The following is a 19,202-nucleotide window of genomic DNA, read 5'->3' on the forward strand; positions in this document are numbered from 1 at the left end:
TTGAAGCACCATAATAAATGCTATTCACAAAACTGACGTCTCATTTTACAATTACTACTGCTTCACATCTTTGTTCGACACTACGCTGCCTCCTAGGCCTGTGAATCAAGGATTCCTGGGCCTCCTTCCAAGGTTGATAAGTCCCTTTCCAAACCAGTCACATCACCTGGCGTGAACGAAGCTGTTTGGAAGTCAAGTAGGGGTACAAGAGAATGTCAAAAAAAATTAGGTTGTAGTATCAGAGAGTTTCACTTTGAATCCTGCCTTCAGCCCCTTGGGAAAGACATATATCAAGTCAGACTCTGCCCTTTCCTCAGGAAACTAAGATGACTTTGACACCTTCCTGCAAATACCGTATATATTTCACGATGCATGCAAATAGAGCTAACACTGCGTCAAGGATATACTAAGTGCTCCATAGATGAAGGAGCTGTTTGCTGTTTTTACGCCCATGTTAAAATTCGGGAGAGAATTTTAACTACAAGCATGAATGGGGAAGGTTCTTGTACATGGTGAAACACAGTTCTGTCATGTGCAGGTTGATGACAAATTCTCTCTTCAGCAATCTGATTCAGTGCTGTCAAGCTTGAACACTAAATGAATAAAATGCTTTTACTTTTTCACTGTGATGTTATTAATATTACTACTAACAGTAATATCTCCTGCATTGGATTATAGTAACAGTCGCTCCTTCTTGGTTTCTATTATTTCTATCTTCTATGTATTATTCCTATCTGTCTTCCCACATGATCTAGAGGTGAATGTGAATAAGGTTGATGGTTATCTCAGACTCTTGAGTGGCTGGAATTATAGGCATGAGTCACCAGTGCTTCTCTCAAGACTTCTTTGTAAAACACAAGAACAGTGTTGGGTGGCCTGCACACTTAAGATAGTGCACATTGCATTCTCATACTTAGCCTATACTACAGTCTATAGATGATTCCCCAAACAAGAGCAGGAGCTCTCCCTAAGGCAAAAGAGTACTATGACAACAGAACCTAATTCCATAAAGTGGGAATATAATCAATAAGGCAATAGCAGAATATATATGAACAAAAGTCAAGAGTTCTGCTCTTGGCACTCTTGAGAGGAAACAAATAATCAAACAAGCAAAATATACAAAAGTTTGATGTTTCTTATTTTCAATTTCTTTCTCCTTATTGAAAATATTCAATGGTTAAACAATGCTGCTATAAATATGGTTGTGCTGGTAGCTTTAGTGTGGCTTTGTTTGTGTTCTGTTGGATAAATGCTCAAGTGGAATTGCTTGCTGGGTCATAGGGAAGATCTATGTTTAATTTTTTTTGAGGAACATCCATACTGCTTTCCAGAGTGGTTGTCTTTGGGAGGGAAAAGAAAGGGGCACTGAAATGCTGTGATGAAGGGTGAACAAATGCAGCAGTGATAATCACTAAACACTATGTTGAAAAGGAACTCTACAAATGGTAGGTTGAAATAGGAGGGAAAAACTGGGAGAGAGTGATGGAAGAGGTGACATTGTTCAAAAGCAAATGTACTCTTATCTGAGTTATTTAACTGTAAACCCTCTGTATATCACCTTCACAATAACAATAAAGACAAGAATATAGCCTAGCATCAAGAATTGCCAAATCACAGTATGGAGCTTCCTCAAAAGACTATATAGAGAGCTTCCCTATGACCCAGCAATCCCACTTTTGGGCATTTACCCAAACGATCACAAACAAGGCCATACTAAAGCTACCAGCAGCATTATTTACCATACTCAGATGCCCCTCAGTAGATGAATGGATCAAGAAGATGTTGTATGGAGATACACACACACACACACACACACACACACACACACACACACACACACACATTCTATGCCTCCATCAGAAAGATACCCCCTATTGCTTAGGAAATGGAAAGACTTGGAAAAAGTTACATTAAGTGACGTAAGCCAGGCCCAAAGAAACATAGGTCCCATGGTTTCTCTTATTTGCAATTACTAGTATATGACTAGGGAAAGCAGAAAAGCTCAAAAGCTATGTACATATGACCGTATAAAATGATTCTAAGTGAAATGAACGCCATGATAGGAACACAAAAGCTTTTTATCTTTCTTGCTGTTGTTTGTAATGTGATTATTTTTGTTTCTTTTGTATGTTCTTCCCCCATGGTATAACCCCTGTTTTCACTGTATTTGATTCCTGTGTCCTGAATTTTGTATATACATTTTTCTGATTTGGGGAGGGGAAGGGAAATAACAAAGTGCTTAAATAAGGATACAGGTTGACCCAGTATAACAATGAGATGTACAAGACACTATGTTGAAAACAAACTTTACAACCTCGGCAAGAGGGATGAGTTGGGGAGGTGGGGAGGGAAGGGATGGTTGGGGGAAAAAAAAGAAGGAGGTAACAGTGCTTGATAGGAAATGTACTCATTACCTTACTCATGTAACTGCAACCCCTCTGTATAGTATCTTTACAATAAAAATAATATACCAAAAAAGCAAAAAAATTGTCTGATCAATGGGCAATAATCTCTGTAAAGATCATGAATGTGATTGCATTGGGTAACTGGAAGGGGATCATAGTCTCACATAAGTTGTACCATCTAATGTTATTCAGCTAATGTTTTCTGATCCAATGATGGTATGGATGCTACCCAGTGATGTCACGGATGAACCAATCATGTAGAGAATCATCTTGCTAGGGACTTTTCTCAAGGTATATTGACTTTGTATGCTAAGTGTCTATTCATTCATGAAATTCACTTTGTGTTGCCCGGGGCAAAAATTAGTGAATGTTCTTAATATTTGTGATACATAACATGCACTTAAAAGTAATCAAATGTTCATTCTGAATATTTTTGTTTTTTTTTAATCATGTCCAATTCTCCTATGTGGTAAAGTAATGTGTTGTAATCTCTTTTGTTTCAACACAAACAAAGGCCCATTGCTTAGATTTACATCTAAGGAGGAACTTCCCAGTTGAGATCATACTCATACCCAATCTATCTCACTCCAGGACAAAGCAGAGGAATTATTTTGAGGCTAGACATTATTATGCACAGCATTACTCCTTAGAGTAATCAGAGCTCTAGGATCTCCAGGGGTGGTGCCAAAATGTTGTCAGATATGCCTTGGCTTATCTTATCTTCTTGTCCTCTTTCCTTGTGTAGGAAACAGATTTGCATCTGATATAAAGAATTTTTTGGCCAAGCTTGCTTCCTGCTTCCTTTATTTTTTTCAGTCATAAACTGCCAATACACCACTTACTTTCCTTGCTATCTCAGCATCTCATCTATTTTCCAGGGTCCTCAGCTTATGCACATCTTTTGGTCATTCCAAAAGATATTTCATTTCCATATGTACATAAAATTAAGATTTCAAATGTCCAAGGCTCTCTGTCCAAGTTTGTATTGCAAAATTTTAAAACTTAAAACAATTTTCATCTGCTCTGTATAGCTTTAAAACCCTCCCTTCTCCACTCTGTATGTCTCATTTTCTCTCTCCACACACCCAGAGACATATTTCATATCAGTCTCAAAGCAGTGTTTTTTTAAAAAGAGAGAAGGGGCCTCAAAAACAGAGCCAAAGTTAGATTACATAAGAACAACTAGCCATTATTTCTTTCCCTAGAACATACTCAAGTGTAATTATGAAGGTATTTACACAAAACATTTACATTTTTCATGTTTCAGCTATGTGTTACGCTTTATTTATTTATTTATATTGTGAAAATACCGTACAGAGGGGTTACAATTACATGGGCAAGGTAATGAGTACATTTCTTAACAAGCATTGTTGCCTCCTCCTTTGGTACTTTATTGCTTATTGAATTTCACCCCTATTTTCAACTGCATTGTAACTATTCACATTGAAATTTCAACCTCATTCACTTACTAAGCAGCTACAATGTAAGCTGTTCAAGTATCATATCTCTCAAGTTATCAGCCATAATATTATCTATGATAGCACCAGAGTAAAGTTTCTAAAATATAAGTCAGATAATTTTACACATGTCAAACTGAAAATGATGAAGTTAAAATTTCTGTGTGTTAAGATAGATACTCACTGTCCTGCATAAAATGTAAATACAAACTGTTGCTGACAGTGTTTAATTAAGCAAACAGCAATATATATCAAAGAGGCTTTTAAATTAGAAGAGAGCCTTCCTTATCCATACCTCACAGTAATTTATTCTTAAAATATAAATTATTTAAAGAACATCACCATATTTCCTTTATTTATGTTGGAAAAAATTCTGTCTTCCAAAATAGATTGTGAGACACTTGCAAGCTGAGACTAGTTTTTGTAATTTTTTTTCCCTCCCTATGTTTAATTCAGTGCCTGCACATACTGAATACTCAATGGATATTTGCCGGCTTAATATCTGTTTTATAATGGAAATGACAAGCAGAAAGACCCACATGAACAAATCAAGAAACAAAAGGAGATACCTATTCAACTCTACTCAGGCAGTTAACATATTCTAGCTTTATATAAGTTATTATTATTGCTTATGAAAAGTGAAGTTCAAGCTAAGTGTTGTTGGCTCACACTACTAATCCTAATTACCTAAGTGGTTGATACATGGAAGGTCATGGTTTAAGGACACCCTGGACAGAGAATTTCTGTGGACTTTATCTCCAAAATAATCCAGGGAGCTGGAGTTGGAGGGAACTGGTTAGAGGTAAAGGTTCTTATAGTCAAACATGAGCTGAGCAAATAGTGAAAAGCTCTACATTAAAAACCCAATGGTCATATGGTCATATAACCATATGGTTATATGGTCATATGAACATAGCCAAGACATGGACACAAGAGGTTTTTCTTTATTGTTATAGTTTTTAAGGTACTATATGATTTCTTGTTTCTTTTGTATCCCCTCCCCATGAATAGTATATATATTTATCTGATTAAGGAAGGGGAGGGAAACAACTGGATGAAACAAAGGTCAAAGGGGGATCCAATGCAACAGCGATATTCACAAGACAATATGTTGGAAATGATCTGTACAGCAGGGTGTGGGGTGCGGGGGAGGAAAAGTGGGAGAAAAATGAGGGAGGTGGTAACAAGTTCCACAAGAAATGTACTCACAAACTTACTTATGTAACTGTAACCCACCTGTACATCACCTTGCCAATAACATTAAAAAATAAATTTATGTAATCCTAGCTACTCAGGAGGCTGAGATCTGAGAATCGTGGTTCAAAGCCAGCCCAGGCAGGAAAGTATGAGAGATTCTTGTGGCCAATAAACCACCAGAAAACAGGAAGTGGTGCTGTGGCTCAAGTGGTAGGGCCTTGAGCTGAAGAGTTGAGGGACAGTGCCCAGGCCCAGAGTTCAAGCCCCACGACTGACAAAAAAATAAAATAAAAAGATGAATAAATAAATGTATTTTTAAAAAAAACACCAAAAGCTATTAAAAGAAATCTCACAGAAGCCTTGAAATTAGGAATCTGGAATTTGAGTTTTTACTTTGCTCTCATTTCTGTAATTGTTACCCTGGCCAAATAATAGTATATCACCAGATTTCTCTTTTCCTTAAAACCAAGAGTTGATTACCCAAGCTGATACTCCTCCATCATTATCCATGGTCCCAAATGGGACAATTTTTAAAACAGGCTTCCCTCTTGGTTGATAATGAGTATATTATCATAAACCATTTAATCAATGCACTTTACAAGAATGTTTTCTTGTTTCCAAATCAATTTTAAGATATGACATATTTGTATATAACTGTATTTTTTCTTTTAAATGTCTGAGGATTTTACTTTTTGATTTTTTTATAGCTTAGAGAGGCTTTAAAATTTTATTTAAATTAATAATTGACTTACTAGCAAGTCAGGGAAATTTGTCTCAATGATGCTAAAAACTAATGGATCCAAGAAAAATTAATATATGTGCAGGTGGTGTTTAAAGGTTGAAATTTTGTATTTGGAAATTTATAGAAAGAAAACCTATCAAATGATAGAAAACATATCAGATAGAGAAGATACTGTCTTTCATAACAATTATTCTTAATAATTGTTTTAACAATAATTTTTTAAAAATAATTTTAGATGCCTACCACAGTACTCCACAGACTGCCAAACAGATTTATTTTCTTAAGATACTTTTGAATCAATTAGAAACATGCCTCTCCATTTATAAAATTGTATTTTTAATTTAATTGTATTGATAAGGTGATGTACAGAAGGTTACAGTTATATACATAAGGTAATGAGTACATTTCTTGTCCAACATTTTTTGTCCCTCATTTTTCTGTCACTTTCCCTCCCCCCACTACCTTCCCACCCCGAGTTGTAAAGTTCATTTCCAACACATTGTATTGTGGGTATCATTTTTGCATTGGTTCCCCCTTTGTCCTTTGTCTCACTATTTTGTGTTCCCGTCTCTTTCTCAGATCAGAAAAACACATATACAAAGCACAGAGCACCAAAATCAAATACGGTGACAAGAGGGGATAAACCAAAGGGGAAAAATGAAAAACAAAATTATGAAGTTGTTTTCCAGCGTATTTTTGTATGTTTTTGATTGTAAAAATGCTGTACAGAGGGGTTACAGTTACATGATCAAGGTAAAGAGTATATTTCCTATGGAGCATTGTTGCCTCCTCTTTTGTTTCCCCCCTACCATCCCTTCCCTCCCACCTCCACCCCCTGCCGAAGAAGTAAAATTCATTTTCAACATACATCTCATTGTTACAATGAGTCAACCTGTATCCTTTTTTCAACATTTTGTTTTTTTCCCTTCCTTCCCCGAATTAGAGATGTGTATATACAAGATGCAGGGCACCGACATCAAATACAGTTAAAACAGGTATTATACCATGGGGGAGGAACATACAAAGAAGTTAAAAATCACATGGTACATTATAAATACATTAGAAACAATAGCAAGAAAGAAAAAAGATATTTGTGTCCCTACTTGGGGTTCATTCCAGAGTATTTTGAAAAATATGTGGTTACTTGCTTTTTCTCTTTTTTTTTTCTTTTTTCTTTCCCTTATTTCTTTCCTTCCTTATTTTCTTTTGTTTGGTACTAGAGTTTGAACTCAAGGTATCTTGCTTGCTCAACCTGTCTGCTGTTCTAATACTCTACCACTTGAGTCATATTTCCAGCTCTGATTTTTTTTCCTGTTGTTGTTGATTTGTCTTTTGGAGATGAAATCTAGTGGACTTTCTTCACTAGCTGATTTTGAACTACAATCATTCTAACTCAGTCTCCTGAGTAGAGAGAATTATAGGCTTGAGTCAATGGCATGGAACTTATTTTGCTCTTCTTTAAGTAACTTACATCATCCTTCAAAAAAATCTGTACTGAAGGACTTAAAAAATTGGCTTGGTTTAATTTTAGCTGTAAAAATATTTTCACAAGAGCTCAGAGGGTAGGCATCAAACCTGTCTTACAAATAAAGGCTTTAGGGCTGGGAAGGTGGCTCAGTGGCAGAGTGCTTGCCTTGCATGCCTAAGGCCCTGGGTTCAATTCCTCAGCACCACATTAGCAGAAAAAACAGGAAGTGGTGTTGTGGCTCAAGTGCTAGAGTGCTAGTCTTGAACTGAAGAGCTGAGGGACAGCACCCAGGCCCAGCGTTCAGGGCCCACAACCGACAAATAAATAAATAAATAAATAAATAAATAAATAAAATAAAGGCTCTATGACAAAAATAACAGTATCAAATTTGTATTGAATGACTATCATTTTCTATGTCCTGCATAGCGGACATTCTTTGCTTCTCAGTTCCATAATGAGACTAAAAGGTTAGGTTATATACCCATTTTATAGATACACAAGTTGAAATTTAGAGCATTGCTGTTCAGCACCAGGTGGCCAATGAGTGGCTAGATTCATCTTTAAATCTGATATTTAAGTGTGCCTAAGTGTGTATAAGTACCATTTCCTCCTTTATTCCAGGATGAAAAATGGCATCAGACCATCTGTGTTATTTTACCCAGGTACTATAATTTGTTTTAATCAGTATCCAAATGACTGTTGTGGCTACCATATTCCTCAGAGTGCCCATTCGAATATTATTGCTCCTGGCAGTGAAATCCTTAACCATAAAATTCCATAATCCAAATCCCCAAAAAAGCATTTCCCTGATGCCAAAACCTGATAAATAGAATTCAAAATTGAGGCCACAAACCTGTTTCAGGCTCAATGGAGAAATAAGGCTGCCCTTCCAAGATGCTATAAACCAACTTTGCACTGTTTCCATAAACTGGGTCATCGGCGTCAGTAGCTGTGACATTAGTGACAGACGTACCTAATAAAAAGAGAGGGGGAAAAAGTCATAATTAACACGTTATTTTTTGCCAAGAGCTAAATTTTGCCAAGCCTATCATACAGAAATCCATGTGTGGGAATCAAGAGAGAAGGAAAAAAAATCAAGGGTGTAGGTCTTTTTAAAAGACTGAGATAAACTGCTTTGTCATAACTTTAACAATACCCAATTCTTGTCAAAGAAAGGGTTCTGCTAGGTTGGAGAGCTGTATAAAGACAGCCTCTTTTGTATCTGTGTTACTTAAGATTCCTTTGTAGTTTTCATTTTAAAGATACCTATTAGATTCATGTGGGTTGCGAGAATATGCAAGGGAAATGATATCAAAGGAATATGAAATATATGGTTAATAGTATCATATAGCAGGTGATACGTAAGTTTTGCAAAAGCACAAGTAAACGTACCTAGAAAAGTCGACTGCTGAATTTTTTTAAAAGCTGTGCAAAAATATCAAAGGAATATTTTATCCCATCACATTTAATTCCTCAGAATATAAAATTAGATTGGAACCACCAATTAATTTGCATGCTTAGGTAATTAGGCCCATGGATAATAGAATCAAAACCATCTTTTTTTTCAGATTACTCTTCTCTTTCATATTCACTTATTCATGGAACAATTGAGTACAGAGAGCTTGCCTGAATTGAAATTTTTTTTTCAGACAAAAATCTTTACAGTGAAGGCATTTACAGTTTGGTGGTGGTAAAATAGAGAACAGATAAATACATATAAAGATATATTCAGCTACATAACACATGTAAACAAGATACATAACAAGTGTAATTAACTACATGATCCAGGACAGACAAGATGAAAGCAGAAATTTTCTAAGAGAGGTTGCATTTCAGTTAATTGTTCAAGAAATGTTGAGCTTCACCAGGATAAGGGCAGAGAAGGAATTCCAATAAATGAGTCATGCACAAGTAAAGGCAAAGTAGCTACCTTGGCACATTCTGGAAACTGCAAATCTGAGGAGAATTTGGGAAAGTCTAGAGTGACAACTAGAGCCACAATCTATGAAACCTGTCTTCCTTCCCAGTATATGTCAGACATACATTTACTACTTGTATTATAGATGGATGCATGGGTAAATTACCTGGTAAATTTAATGAAGAACACCAGGAGATACCAAAAATCACTAATTTGTTATGGTGCTGGGATTGGGGCTAAACTGGTTGAGCATCTGCTTAGCAAACACAAGGCCCTGATTCCAATCTCCAGTACAGCAAAATAAATTTTTCCAGACCCCCTATCTCCAATTAATCCCCAGAAAACCAGAAGTGGTGCTGTGGCTCAAGTGGTAGAGAGCTTGCCTTGAGCTGAAGAGCTGAGGGACAGCACCTAGACCCAGAGTTCAAGCCCCATGACCAACAAAAATAAATAAATGAATAAGAATAAAGTTTCCCAATCATATTTTAGAAGTGATTCTTAAAGATAAATTTTGTTTCACAATTCTTAGCAAATATAATTTTATGTACACATATATAGTAAATGTATACATATATATTGCATATACATATTTCATATATGCATATATTGCTATGTGCATATATATGTAGCAAATATCTATATTGCTATATATATGTAGCAAATATCTATATCTACATATCTATCCATATATTTATATCTATCTATCTATCTATGTCTTCATCTCTATCTCTGTATCTATCTTGATCATTCTTTGTGCAGAAAGAAAAGGAACCAGAGACTGGACAGGACATGGTTACAGTGGACCTCAGCTATGCTTTCAATCTAGGCTGCTCAATGATTTAATGGGGCCAGGTCTTCACTGAAGACCTGTGTGATAGGAAATACCCTAGAGAATGGACCATGGCTCTTGGGCCTGGTAGCACTCTTCAGTCAAGGGCAACTACAAAGTGAGGACAGTGACCCTCAGTCCTGATCACTGAACTGTTCACAGGCAATGCCCCAGCACATGGAGGAAGGTGTGTCAATACTGCAGGAGGAACAGAATGAATCTGAACAGCGTACCCGCTGCTGCAACGATGTACACAGACTTGAAGCAGGTTTTTGCCAATCACGATTTCTGAAGATGTTGCCAGTCAAAATCTTTGTAGAACGTTTTGAATTGCAGTTACTATTCAGGAAAAGTGACAATATTTGTTGAGCACTCAACAGTCTGATGAAATTAGAGTTTCTACTCAGAATGATGACTTAAAGGCTTTACAGAAAATCTACAGAAGAGGAAAATATTGTTCTGAATGCTCTTTTTTGACAAACTCTGCACACACTTGAAACAGTGTGTATAAATTGAGTGTGTGTGTGTATGTTTGTGTGTGTGTGTGACTTCATACTCACTTTCATAGCAATTCCTTTCACTGGTGATATTGGCGCATGAAAACGCTGATATCTGTAGTTACTTAATTGTTTTACAGCATCAAGAAGAATTTGGGTTAAAAATCTTCTCAAAAAAGAACAATAAGGAGAAATGTGCCCACATATTGTTAAAAGATAGAGAACAAAATTAGTCATCCAAACGAATGCTAGAAATTTCAACTAAGAATAAAATATGGGATCCTTCGAGTGCCTGAATCCTGAGCCTTGGCTCCATACTGTTGGAACATAGAGACACTGTTTCAGAGAAAGCGTATTCTCATGTATTTCAGAGTTCTTTCAGACTGGAGAGACAGGAGTGCACCACTGGGCCAAAGTCTGTGTGAGGTGTATAGTCTGCTATGTTTTTTGTCTAGTATGTTTACTCTGATTCTTCAGAAATAAATTCTACCTCCCCAACTTAAGTACAATACTATCATCAAGAAATAAAGTCAAAGCCACAAAAGGAAGTTATAGTGATGAGTGTAGCTATTCATTTCCAGTCATTGCTCCATCCCTAGAAAATGAACAATAAGCAGTCATAAACTTCTGTCAGTACCAAAATTACATTCTAGACAGAGACTTAAATGAAGGGATATATTTATGGAGAACAAATAAGTGCAACTATTTCCTGAAGGACCATGCTGTAGTAGAAATATGTAGGAGAGGTGTGTGTTGACAAAGTAGTGGGAAACATGTTAATGGTTTTGAATGTGGAATCATTTCAATGTGTTCTAAAGCACTTATCTCTAACTCGTTGGGCAAATCACTTAACCTTAGTCTCAGGCTAAAATCTACATTAGAGTGAATGTGAGTGATAAAGGCAATGATGGATGTGGGTTCCTAATACAGAAACGATCACATGAGAATCTTGAGTACCACCCTGCCTTGCATTGGACCTTAACTTTGAAAAATAGATCCCTCACGTCTGTCCCAGAATGATAAGATGCAGAAAGACACAGAATACTTTAAAAAAAGACCACAAACTTCAATTCCACTGGAAATCTTCCAGGAATCCCAATGTAAAGTGATCATTCAATGTGGTAGGTAACAAACTTTAACAAAAGTTAGCTCATCTCTACTCCTAGGAGCTGTTCTTTTCTTGATTACTTGATGTGGGTGAGGAGAGGGGACGCTTTCATATTTGTTTGCAAAGTGAAGCATTTTTTTTAGGCAATTAATCTTGTCTAAAGAGTCCTGAAAAACCGTTTCAGGGTAATTATAAGGTGAGAAATGCGTTCTTGGATTTTGATTATTTCAAGAATAGCAATAATTATTCTATTTCTGTCTTATTGTAAGTTGATCTGATCTTGTCCTGAGAGCCCACCTTGCCAGCACTGACACTGGCACACAGGTCCAGGGTTCTGCCATCTGCATGCTCCGTGGTTCTGTCCTCTCACGAGCGAAGATGCTCATTTGTACTGTGAAAACCTCAGTATTTCATGGGAGGATCCAGTATGGCTTTAGGAAGTTACAAGAAGAGTGAATACCGAGAAGCTGCAATGTATTTATGGGGAAGAGTAATGGGGGGGGACACAAAAGGAGGGAGGAAGGATGACCAAACGCAGTCACTACATTCAGTGTAAATTATGTCAAAACTGAACTTGAGGGCAGGGATGGGAGGGGGAAATGGGAGGGATTGATGGAAGGGATGACATGGGTCAAGGTGCACCACACTCAGAACCTGAAATATCAAACTGTTACCTCTCTGTACAATGATTCAATAATAATAACACTGATGATGATGATGATGATGATGATGATGAGTGAATGAAACAGATCACCTCTGGCTTACACCTGGAACCATAGCTACTCAGGAGGATAAGATCCAGAGGATCATGGTGTAAGCCAATACCGTAGTAAAGCTTAAAATATTTGATCTCTAAAGTAACCAGCAAAAAGCAGGACTGAAAGTGTGGCTCAACTGGCAGTGTGCCAGACAAGCAAGCAAGTTGAGTAAGTGTAAAATTCTGAGTTGTAACCCCAGTATCCTCAAAGAAGTGGGGAGTATAGGGGACTGAAAGGAAAAAAAAATGGAGTCAACCTGTCTTGAACTCTGTAGTACAAGGTGGTGAAACATTAGTTTCATAATCCATCTCCACATTTTACTAACTTTTACACTTGTGGTAAACTTTATTAAGCTTTGGTTCACTAGTATGGACAAAGAAAATTACTGGTACATCATGGTTTTGTTGAGATAATTAAAGGTGATCCATGCAACATAGAAGGAAAAGAAGTTTTGACATTTGATATTTCTCAAAACTTCTGTCATTCTTATACCAATAGGTTATATATGCACAAAGTTGAGACTGAATAAAAAACTATTTTAAATTTTCATTGGTGATAAGTATTTTAATTTATATAATTAGGTGACTTTTTTGCTAATGTTTTTTTAATAATAGTACATTTCCATAAAAGACAGAAATAAAGACACTGTAGATGTAACTGTATAAAAGGTAGGTAGGCAAAATAAATTCCTATGTTTTGTGGCATAGCAGGGTGAATATAATTAACCATAATGCCTTAAATCTCAAAATAATTAGAACACAGAATTTAACATGTATCCACGTTAATAAAGTGATAAAATTTTAATTAGCTTAACTTCGTCATTACATAATAAATACACGAATTAAAGCATCACAATTAACTCATAAGTATGAACAAATGTCAATAAAACAGTGATATACCCATGTACTTATTAAGAAAGATCTTTCTTCAGTAAAGATTTCCAAAGGAAAACACCTATGTACACAATCTCACAGCCTACCATACAGTGTATTTCCTATCATTTTCCACAGTGGGAGGAAATGGCTCTGGGTTCAAACATAAACCGTGTTTAATGTAGTAAGTACAAGGCTACTTGGATGAATTTCATTCTCCCAGCCTGAGCAAATCCCATGTGACTATAAAGATAGACTGTCACTGGGGCTAAGACAAACAAACGCCACAGACTCTCCTAGGATATAGTGTCCTGATGCCTGGCTTCCCCAAAATCCACATCCTTCAACTTTATACATCTGGTACCATCAGGTACAATCTTTCTCCTAGCAGCGATGCCATGTCTGTGGTTGTACCTGTGCACTGGGGACAAATGCGTGCCAGGCTTTGTGAATGCATCTGTCAAATGATCCCCCCATCAGGGGGAAAATGGATGCTTTGAGGTTAATCTCGGCAACAGAAAACATTTCTAGTCAAGCTGCCCAGTGCAGTAGGCTTCTCCATGGAAATGCATGCAGAATGCAAGCTACGGAGAGAGAGGCAAATTGAAAAGTGTCAACGTTGCAGGATAATGTTACTTCAAAGCGGCAAGTGTTGGTGTGTGATAAACAAGACCCCGAGTAATACCCAGAAAATATAACATCCAGGATTCTCTGTTTGTGTTTTCATTTGGAACTGCTTTTGTCCTTTTGTTGAGGATACAAGAGACTCATTTAGCTAGTGACTATATATTTGACATTGTGCCATTTCTCCAAGAAAGCCCCTATTATAATCCAACTTGGTGCTGATCCTAATTATAATAATATAGCTGTCGCATTTCCAGCTGCTGTCAACAAAAAATGATCCCTGTCCCCACAATTCAGCCTGCTAGTATCAAGTCAAGTATGAACACAGCAATTCCAAGGTGAAATCCAGCTACTAATAAGCCTAAACCCCCCACTTTTGTTTTCCTGCATTTGGGTTCAGTTAAGCGAAATTTGTCAATATGCTGCCTGGATTCTAATTAATAACAGAAGGCTTGCAATGGCCTTTGCTTCTTCCCATATCTAAAAGTTTCCTCCGATTAGCTGCAGGCCTCACATATTTTCCTCCAATCATGACAGCAAGGACTACAAGCAAAATTAACCATCAAAGATGTAACTCTGTCAGGTTAGAGGTTCTGCTTTGCTGACAAACTAAGATAAAAGGCCTTCGGGAAAATAAGACATTGGCGTTTGGGTAGTGCAGTTCTGTTAGCTAGGCTATACTTTTTCTTTATGAGCAAGTCAGCACACACCAATTCTGCACATTATTCAGAAAGAAAAATGCTGGTGCTGACACCCTGAGCAGGAAAACAAAGGTTTGGTGCAGCGTGAAAATGTGCACACTGGAAAAACTAAAAACTATTAAGATGAGAAGAACATAGACCCCATTTGCAAGTACTTGTTTGCAATATGTTTTCAGAGGAATAAGCATTTCCATAGCAGTAGGGAAAATAAAGAAGCCGAACCTTTGCAATAGGAGATAGTCAAAAGGGCATGCGTTTCTGGCCTCTTGCTATTATTTTCAAACTTTTGATGTGAACTTCTAGCTTTCTTGTTCCAAGTTCAGCATGTAAAATCCACAGAGTGTCTAGCATTGTCATCTGAAAAAACCCTTACTTAATCATTCATATGGTGCAAAGATCACAGACAGAACCGGCCATAGCAACGATGTTACTGTTTTCATTATTGAAATGAAAGGAAAATACCCAACTGCTCTAACCCCCTTATTATTTCCCACAAATATGACAAGACAGAATAAGTGGCACAAATGTCTCCATGACAACATTTCTTGGTCATTGTGGAATAGCAGAGCAATACTATTATAGAACCAAAATAACTTGTTTGTGCTTAAATTAGCACATACTAGAAATTAGATGTTTTAAATGTGTCTTGTTCAAATGATTACCTTTGAGTTTTATGTAACTGTGTCCTGGGATACTTCTTTAATGGATGGTCATGTATTATTTCTAGGGGTTTTGTTTCCATTTGTGTGATTTTTTTCCCCCTATTCCTTCAGTTACAGCAGAATACATTCTCTTTATGTATGCAGGTAAAAGCTGAGAAATAAATGCAGGCGGTCAGTCAAAGCATGTTGATTACTAGCTTCCTGGGTGATACCATAATCTTCCACATTCACTTCTCCAGACTGGCATCATGCAAATTTTCCCAGTGGGAAACATGGCCTAAATCCTACCGGCATTTTTTCAGTTTTGCTGCTTAATTATAGAAGACACATGCCAAATATCTACATCTCTAAGGGACCCCAGAGGGGGTCTTTGGAGGATGAGAAGGATTAAATGTGGATCAGCAAAAATTAGAGAGGGTATTTTAAAATTTAACCCTATAGATAGAGATAGTCATGACTAATACCCTCCTTACCCACAAAAACCAGCTAAGCTCTGAGGGAAACAAATAGTAACCAATAATGTCTGATCATTCAACTGCAAGCCAGAAGGCAAGCGTCCTCTTGCATTCCAGATATTTCTATTGGTATTAGGATGGGTTAACATGGAAAGTGAAGTCAGTGGAAAACCAGATTATAGATTCTTCTCTTTTGCTATCAATCTTCTCCTTAATAAAAATCATCTGCACCAGGCATAGCGCCTTAAGCCTGTCAACTCTAGATACTTTGGTGATAGAGATCAGGAGATCACAGAGCAAATGTAGCCTAGGCAAGCGAAGTCACAAGTCTCCATCTTGACCAATGGCTGCACATGGTGGTGCATGCCTGTCAGGCCAGGTACCAGGGGAGCGCCCTGGCTCTCTCCTGTCATCCCCAGCAGCACAGGAAGAATGTAAATAGGAACACTGCAGCTCAGGTCAGTCCTGGCATAAAGCAAGATGCCACCTTGAAAATAACCAATGAAATAGGGGGTTGAAAACTGGGCCCCTGTGGCACACACAGCTAATTCACTTACTCAAGATGCTGAGATCTGAAGATTGAGGTTGAAAGCCAGCCCTGACAGAAACATCCATGCAATGTTTAGATCCAATTAACCATCACAAAGCTAGAAGTGGAGGTGTGGCTCTAGTAGTAGAGAACACTAGCCCCAAGGTATAAGCTAAAGGACAACCTCTAGGCTCTAAGTAACCACCCTAGTATCAGCAAAACAGTGGAAGATGATGAAGTATGGCTCAAGTGGTAAAAGCAGAGGTAGCATTGTTTTTCTTTTCTTTTCTTTATCCTGGTCCTGGGGCTTGAACTCAGGGCTTGAGAGCTGTCCCTGAGCTTCTTTTGTTCCAGGGTAGCACTCTACCACTTTAGCCACAGCTCCACTTCTGGCTTTTTGGTAATTTATTACACATAAGAGTCTCACAAACTTTGTTGCTGGGACTGGCTTTAACGCCTGATCCTCAGATCTCAGCTTCCTGGTTAGCTAGAATTACAAGCTTGAGCTACTAGCCCTCAGGTAGTATTGCTTTCTTTTAAGACATGCACCATTCAGTAGAATCCTCAATGACTTCCCTCTCTCTATTTTCTTTCACAGGCCTAACTCCTGCTCACTGGGTGTTCTCTTCCTGTGTGAGTTCTCAGCCCACAGTGGTGCACGGTTGCCAAATGCCACATGTTCCAATTTGAATTTATTATGGGAATGGGGACAGATTCATAACTGCAGTCACTCTGAGGGATGGCATGGAAATGTACCCTGTCATTTCTCAGGCTCCATGATTTGGGATAGAAACCGAGCAAATAAAACCTGCTTGCTATAGTTTCAGAGACCTAAACAGTTGTGTCACTTCACGAAACCCCCACGCCCATGTTTCTAATAGGAGTCTGCAACTTTCAGACACAATTAAGCAAACTTCAGGAGGTGCTGTTGTGCACACAGATGCCTCCCATTCTACGCATGTGGCATCCAAGCAAACGTCTGTAATGTGCACTGGGTGAGAGAAATGGAAAGTATGATGTGAAAAAAAATGTGTAACTGTAAAAATCTCACCCGTGTTTACTATTCACAGGAGAGAAGTTCCTCCTCACATCCTTCCAGAACAATGCTCGCATGGTGTGGCCTAGCCACTGCCTTCGCAGACAGATAATGAGCACCTTCGGAAGCCTGGTTGTGAAAACTAATAAGCTGCCTGGTTTACAGTTCCATGTGCATAAATAAACTCTTTCAGAATGAGAATCATTCTTCTTCCCCCCCCCCCACCCCACTCTCCCCAGCAGTAGAGGAGGGGGAAAAAGTATATTTTCATTCCATAGGCCACCGCATTCGGGAACTAAACCTTTCCTAAACTGTTACCTGAGTAATAAAATCCTATAAATACTTGAGAACTAATAGCATGGTAAATGTCCAACAGTGGCAGCTCTCTCTCCATCCTGACTTTGTCCTATTATACCTGTCTTAGGCCTACATGGGCCTTCTATACTATGAAAGGACATCAGTCATTGAACATTTATTTTACTCAGTTCGTTCACTCACATGTACAGAATGACGATTTGCATGGCACGTGCAGTATGCCAGGCACGGAGTTAGACCTGAAGAGTAAAACAATGTTCAGAGTTTGCTGTCCAGTTGTGTTTGCTATCTACTGTAACAAGGCATTAACCCAGTATCTCATTACAGAGCTTCAAACCTTCCATACATTTGTTTCTAAGAAGGTTACACACTCCAGTGTATAAATATACGTGTTTTCATTCTTCACACTGGTTCTGCAAACAGAATGTCAGACGTTTCTGCTGGAATTAGTTAAAAGGCAGAGGTCATATTCTTTTTTTTTTATTGTGAAAATACTGTACAGAGGGGTTAGAATTACATGGGCAAGATAATGAGTACATTTCTTATCAAGCATTGTAGCCTCCTCCTTTGTTTCCCCTTCCTATCCCTTCCTATCCTCCCCCCACCCCCCCCAATCCTCCCCGCCCCCCCCCACCAAAGTTGTAAAGTTTGTTTTCGACATAACGACTTGTACATCTCATTGTTGCAATGGGTCATATTCTGTATCCTGGACACTCTCAATGAGCAAGAAATCTTGTTTACGTCACTGACTCAGTTTTCTGATCCATCTGTAAATGCCCAAGTCATAGTAGCCTGATCCCCAGCCAAATTGTGTTAGGCCTTTTGTTTTGTCTGTCTGGACAGCTGTTTTACTGTTTTTGTATTTTTTAAAAAATTATTGCTTTTATGAACTCAAGCAGAACCTTACCTGTGACCTCTTTAGATAACCCATTGCTGGCAAAGGATTTGCCAGTGAAGAGTCATTTTGGAAAAAAAAATAAATAAACAAAAACACTGAAAAACTGAGCACCCTAGCCTCTTCCTGAACAGCAGCCAGCAGAACAACAGCAGCAACAAAACCTCAGAACATCAATATATTTCTTCTATACCTTATATACTTCAGATCCCCAGCCGAAATTCACCAAGTCTCAGAGTGACAAGCAAGAAAGCAAACACTTGCTTTCCAAAAGAGGAAAAGAGCCAGATACCATTGGTAGAGTCAACCATGAGTTAAGCTCCGGTCATTGATGAATACCATGTCTCTTAGCTTAAAATCTTCAAGCTTAGGATAGATGACCTGACCTGATCTTTTTCTCTGGAATCTCAAAAAAAATACTCTTTGTCTAGAAATATGTGCACAAAATTCTCTTTCTTATTAAGATCCCAATGAATTGCACCCTACCTGTTCAATTCTGTACACTGAAGAAGCCAGGTAAGATCAAAAATGCCAGAGAGGGAAAGATATGTTCAGTGGTATATAAAGAAGTTGAAGTCATCATGCTGAACAAGCAAAACAAAGAATAGAAATAATCATGCTAGAAGAATGTACAGAGACCTTGGTATATGGAGAGACTTGGGGGAAAAATGTACTGGAAACTCTTTGTTTCCTAATTCAACTCTTGGCAAGAACAAAAGAGTATGTGAAAGGCT

The 19,202-nt window shown here is 37.9% G+C and overlaps 1 protein-coding gene across 2 annotated transcripts in view; it reads right to left on the minus strand.

The window, feature by feature from the left end:
• Positions 1-19,202, minus strand: part of Cdh8 (cadherin 8, type 2) — a 354,170-nt gene that overhangs the window by 172,539 nt on the left and 162,429 nt on the right. For both annotated transcript variants that reach the window (XM_013012785.1, XM_013012784.1), the window contains one exon: positions 8,123-8,242. In XM_013012785.1, coding sequence (XP_012868239.1) covers positions 8,123-8,242 — 120 coding nt within the window. The remainder of the gene's footprint in view (positions 1-8,122; positions 8,243-19,202) is intronic.

The sequence above is a fragment of the Dipodomys ordii genome, unplaced genomic scaffold, assembly GCF_000151885.1.
Source record: "Dipodomys ordii isolate 6190 unplaced genomic scaffold, Dord_2.0 Scaffold18, whole genome shotgun sequence".
NCBI classification, from domain to species: domain Eukaryota; kingdom Metazoa; phylum Chordata; class Mammalia; order Rodentia; family Heteromyidae; genus Dipodomys; species Dipodomys ordii.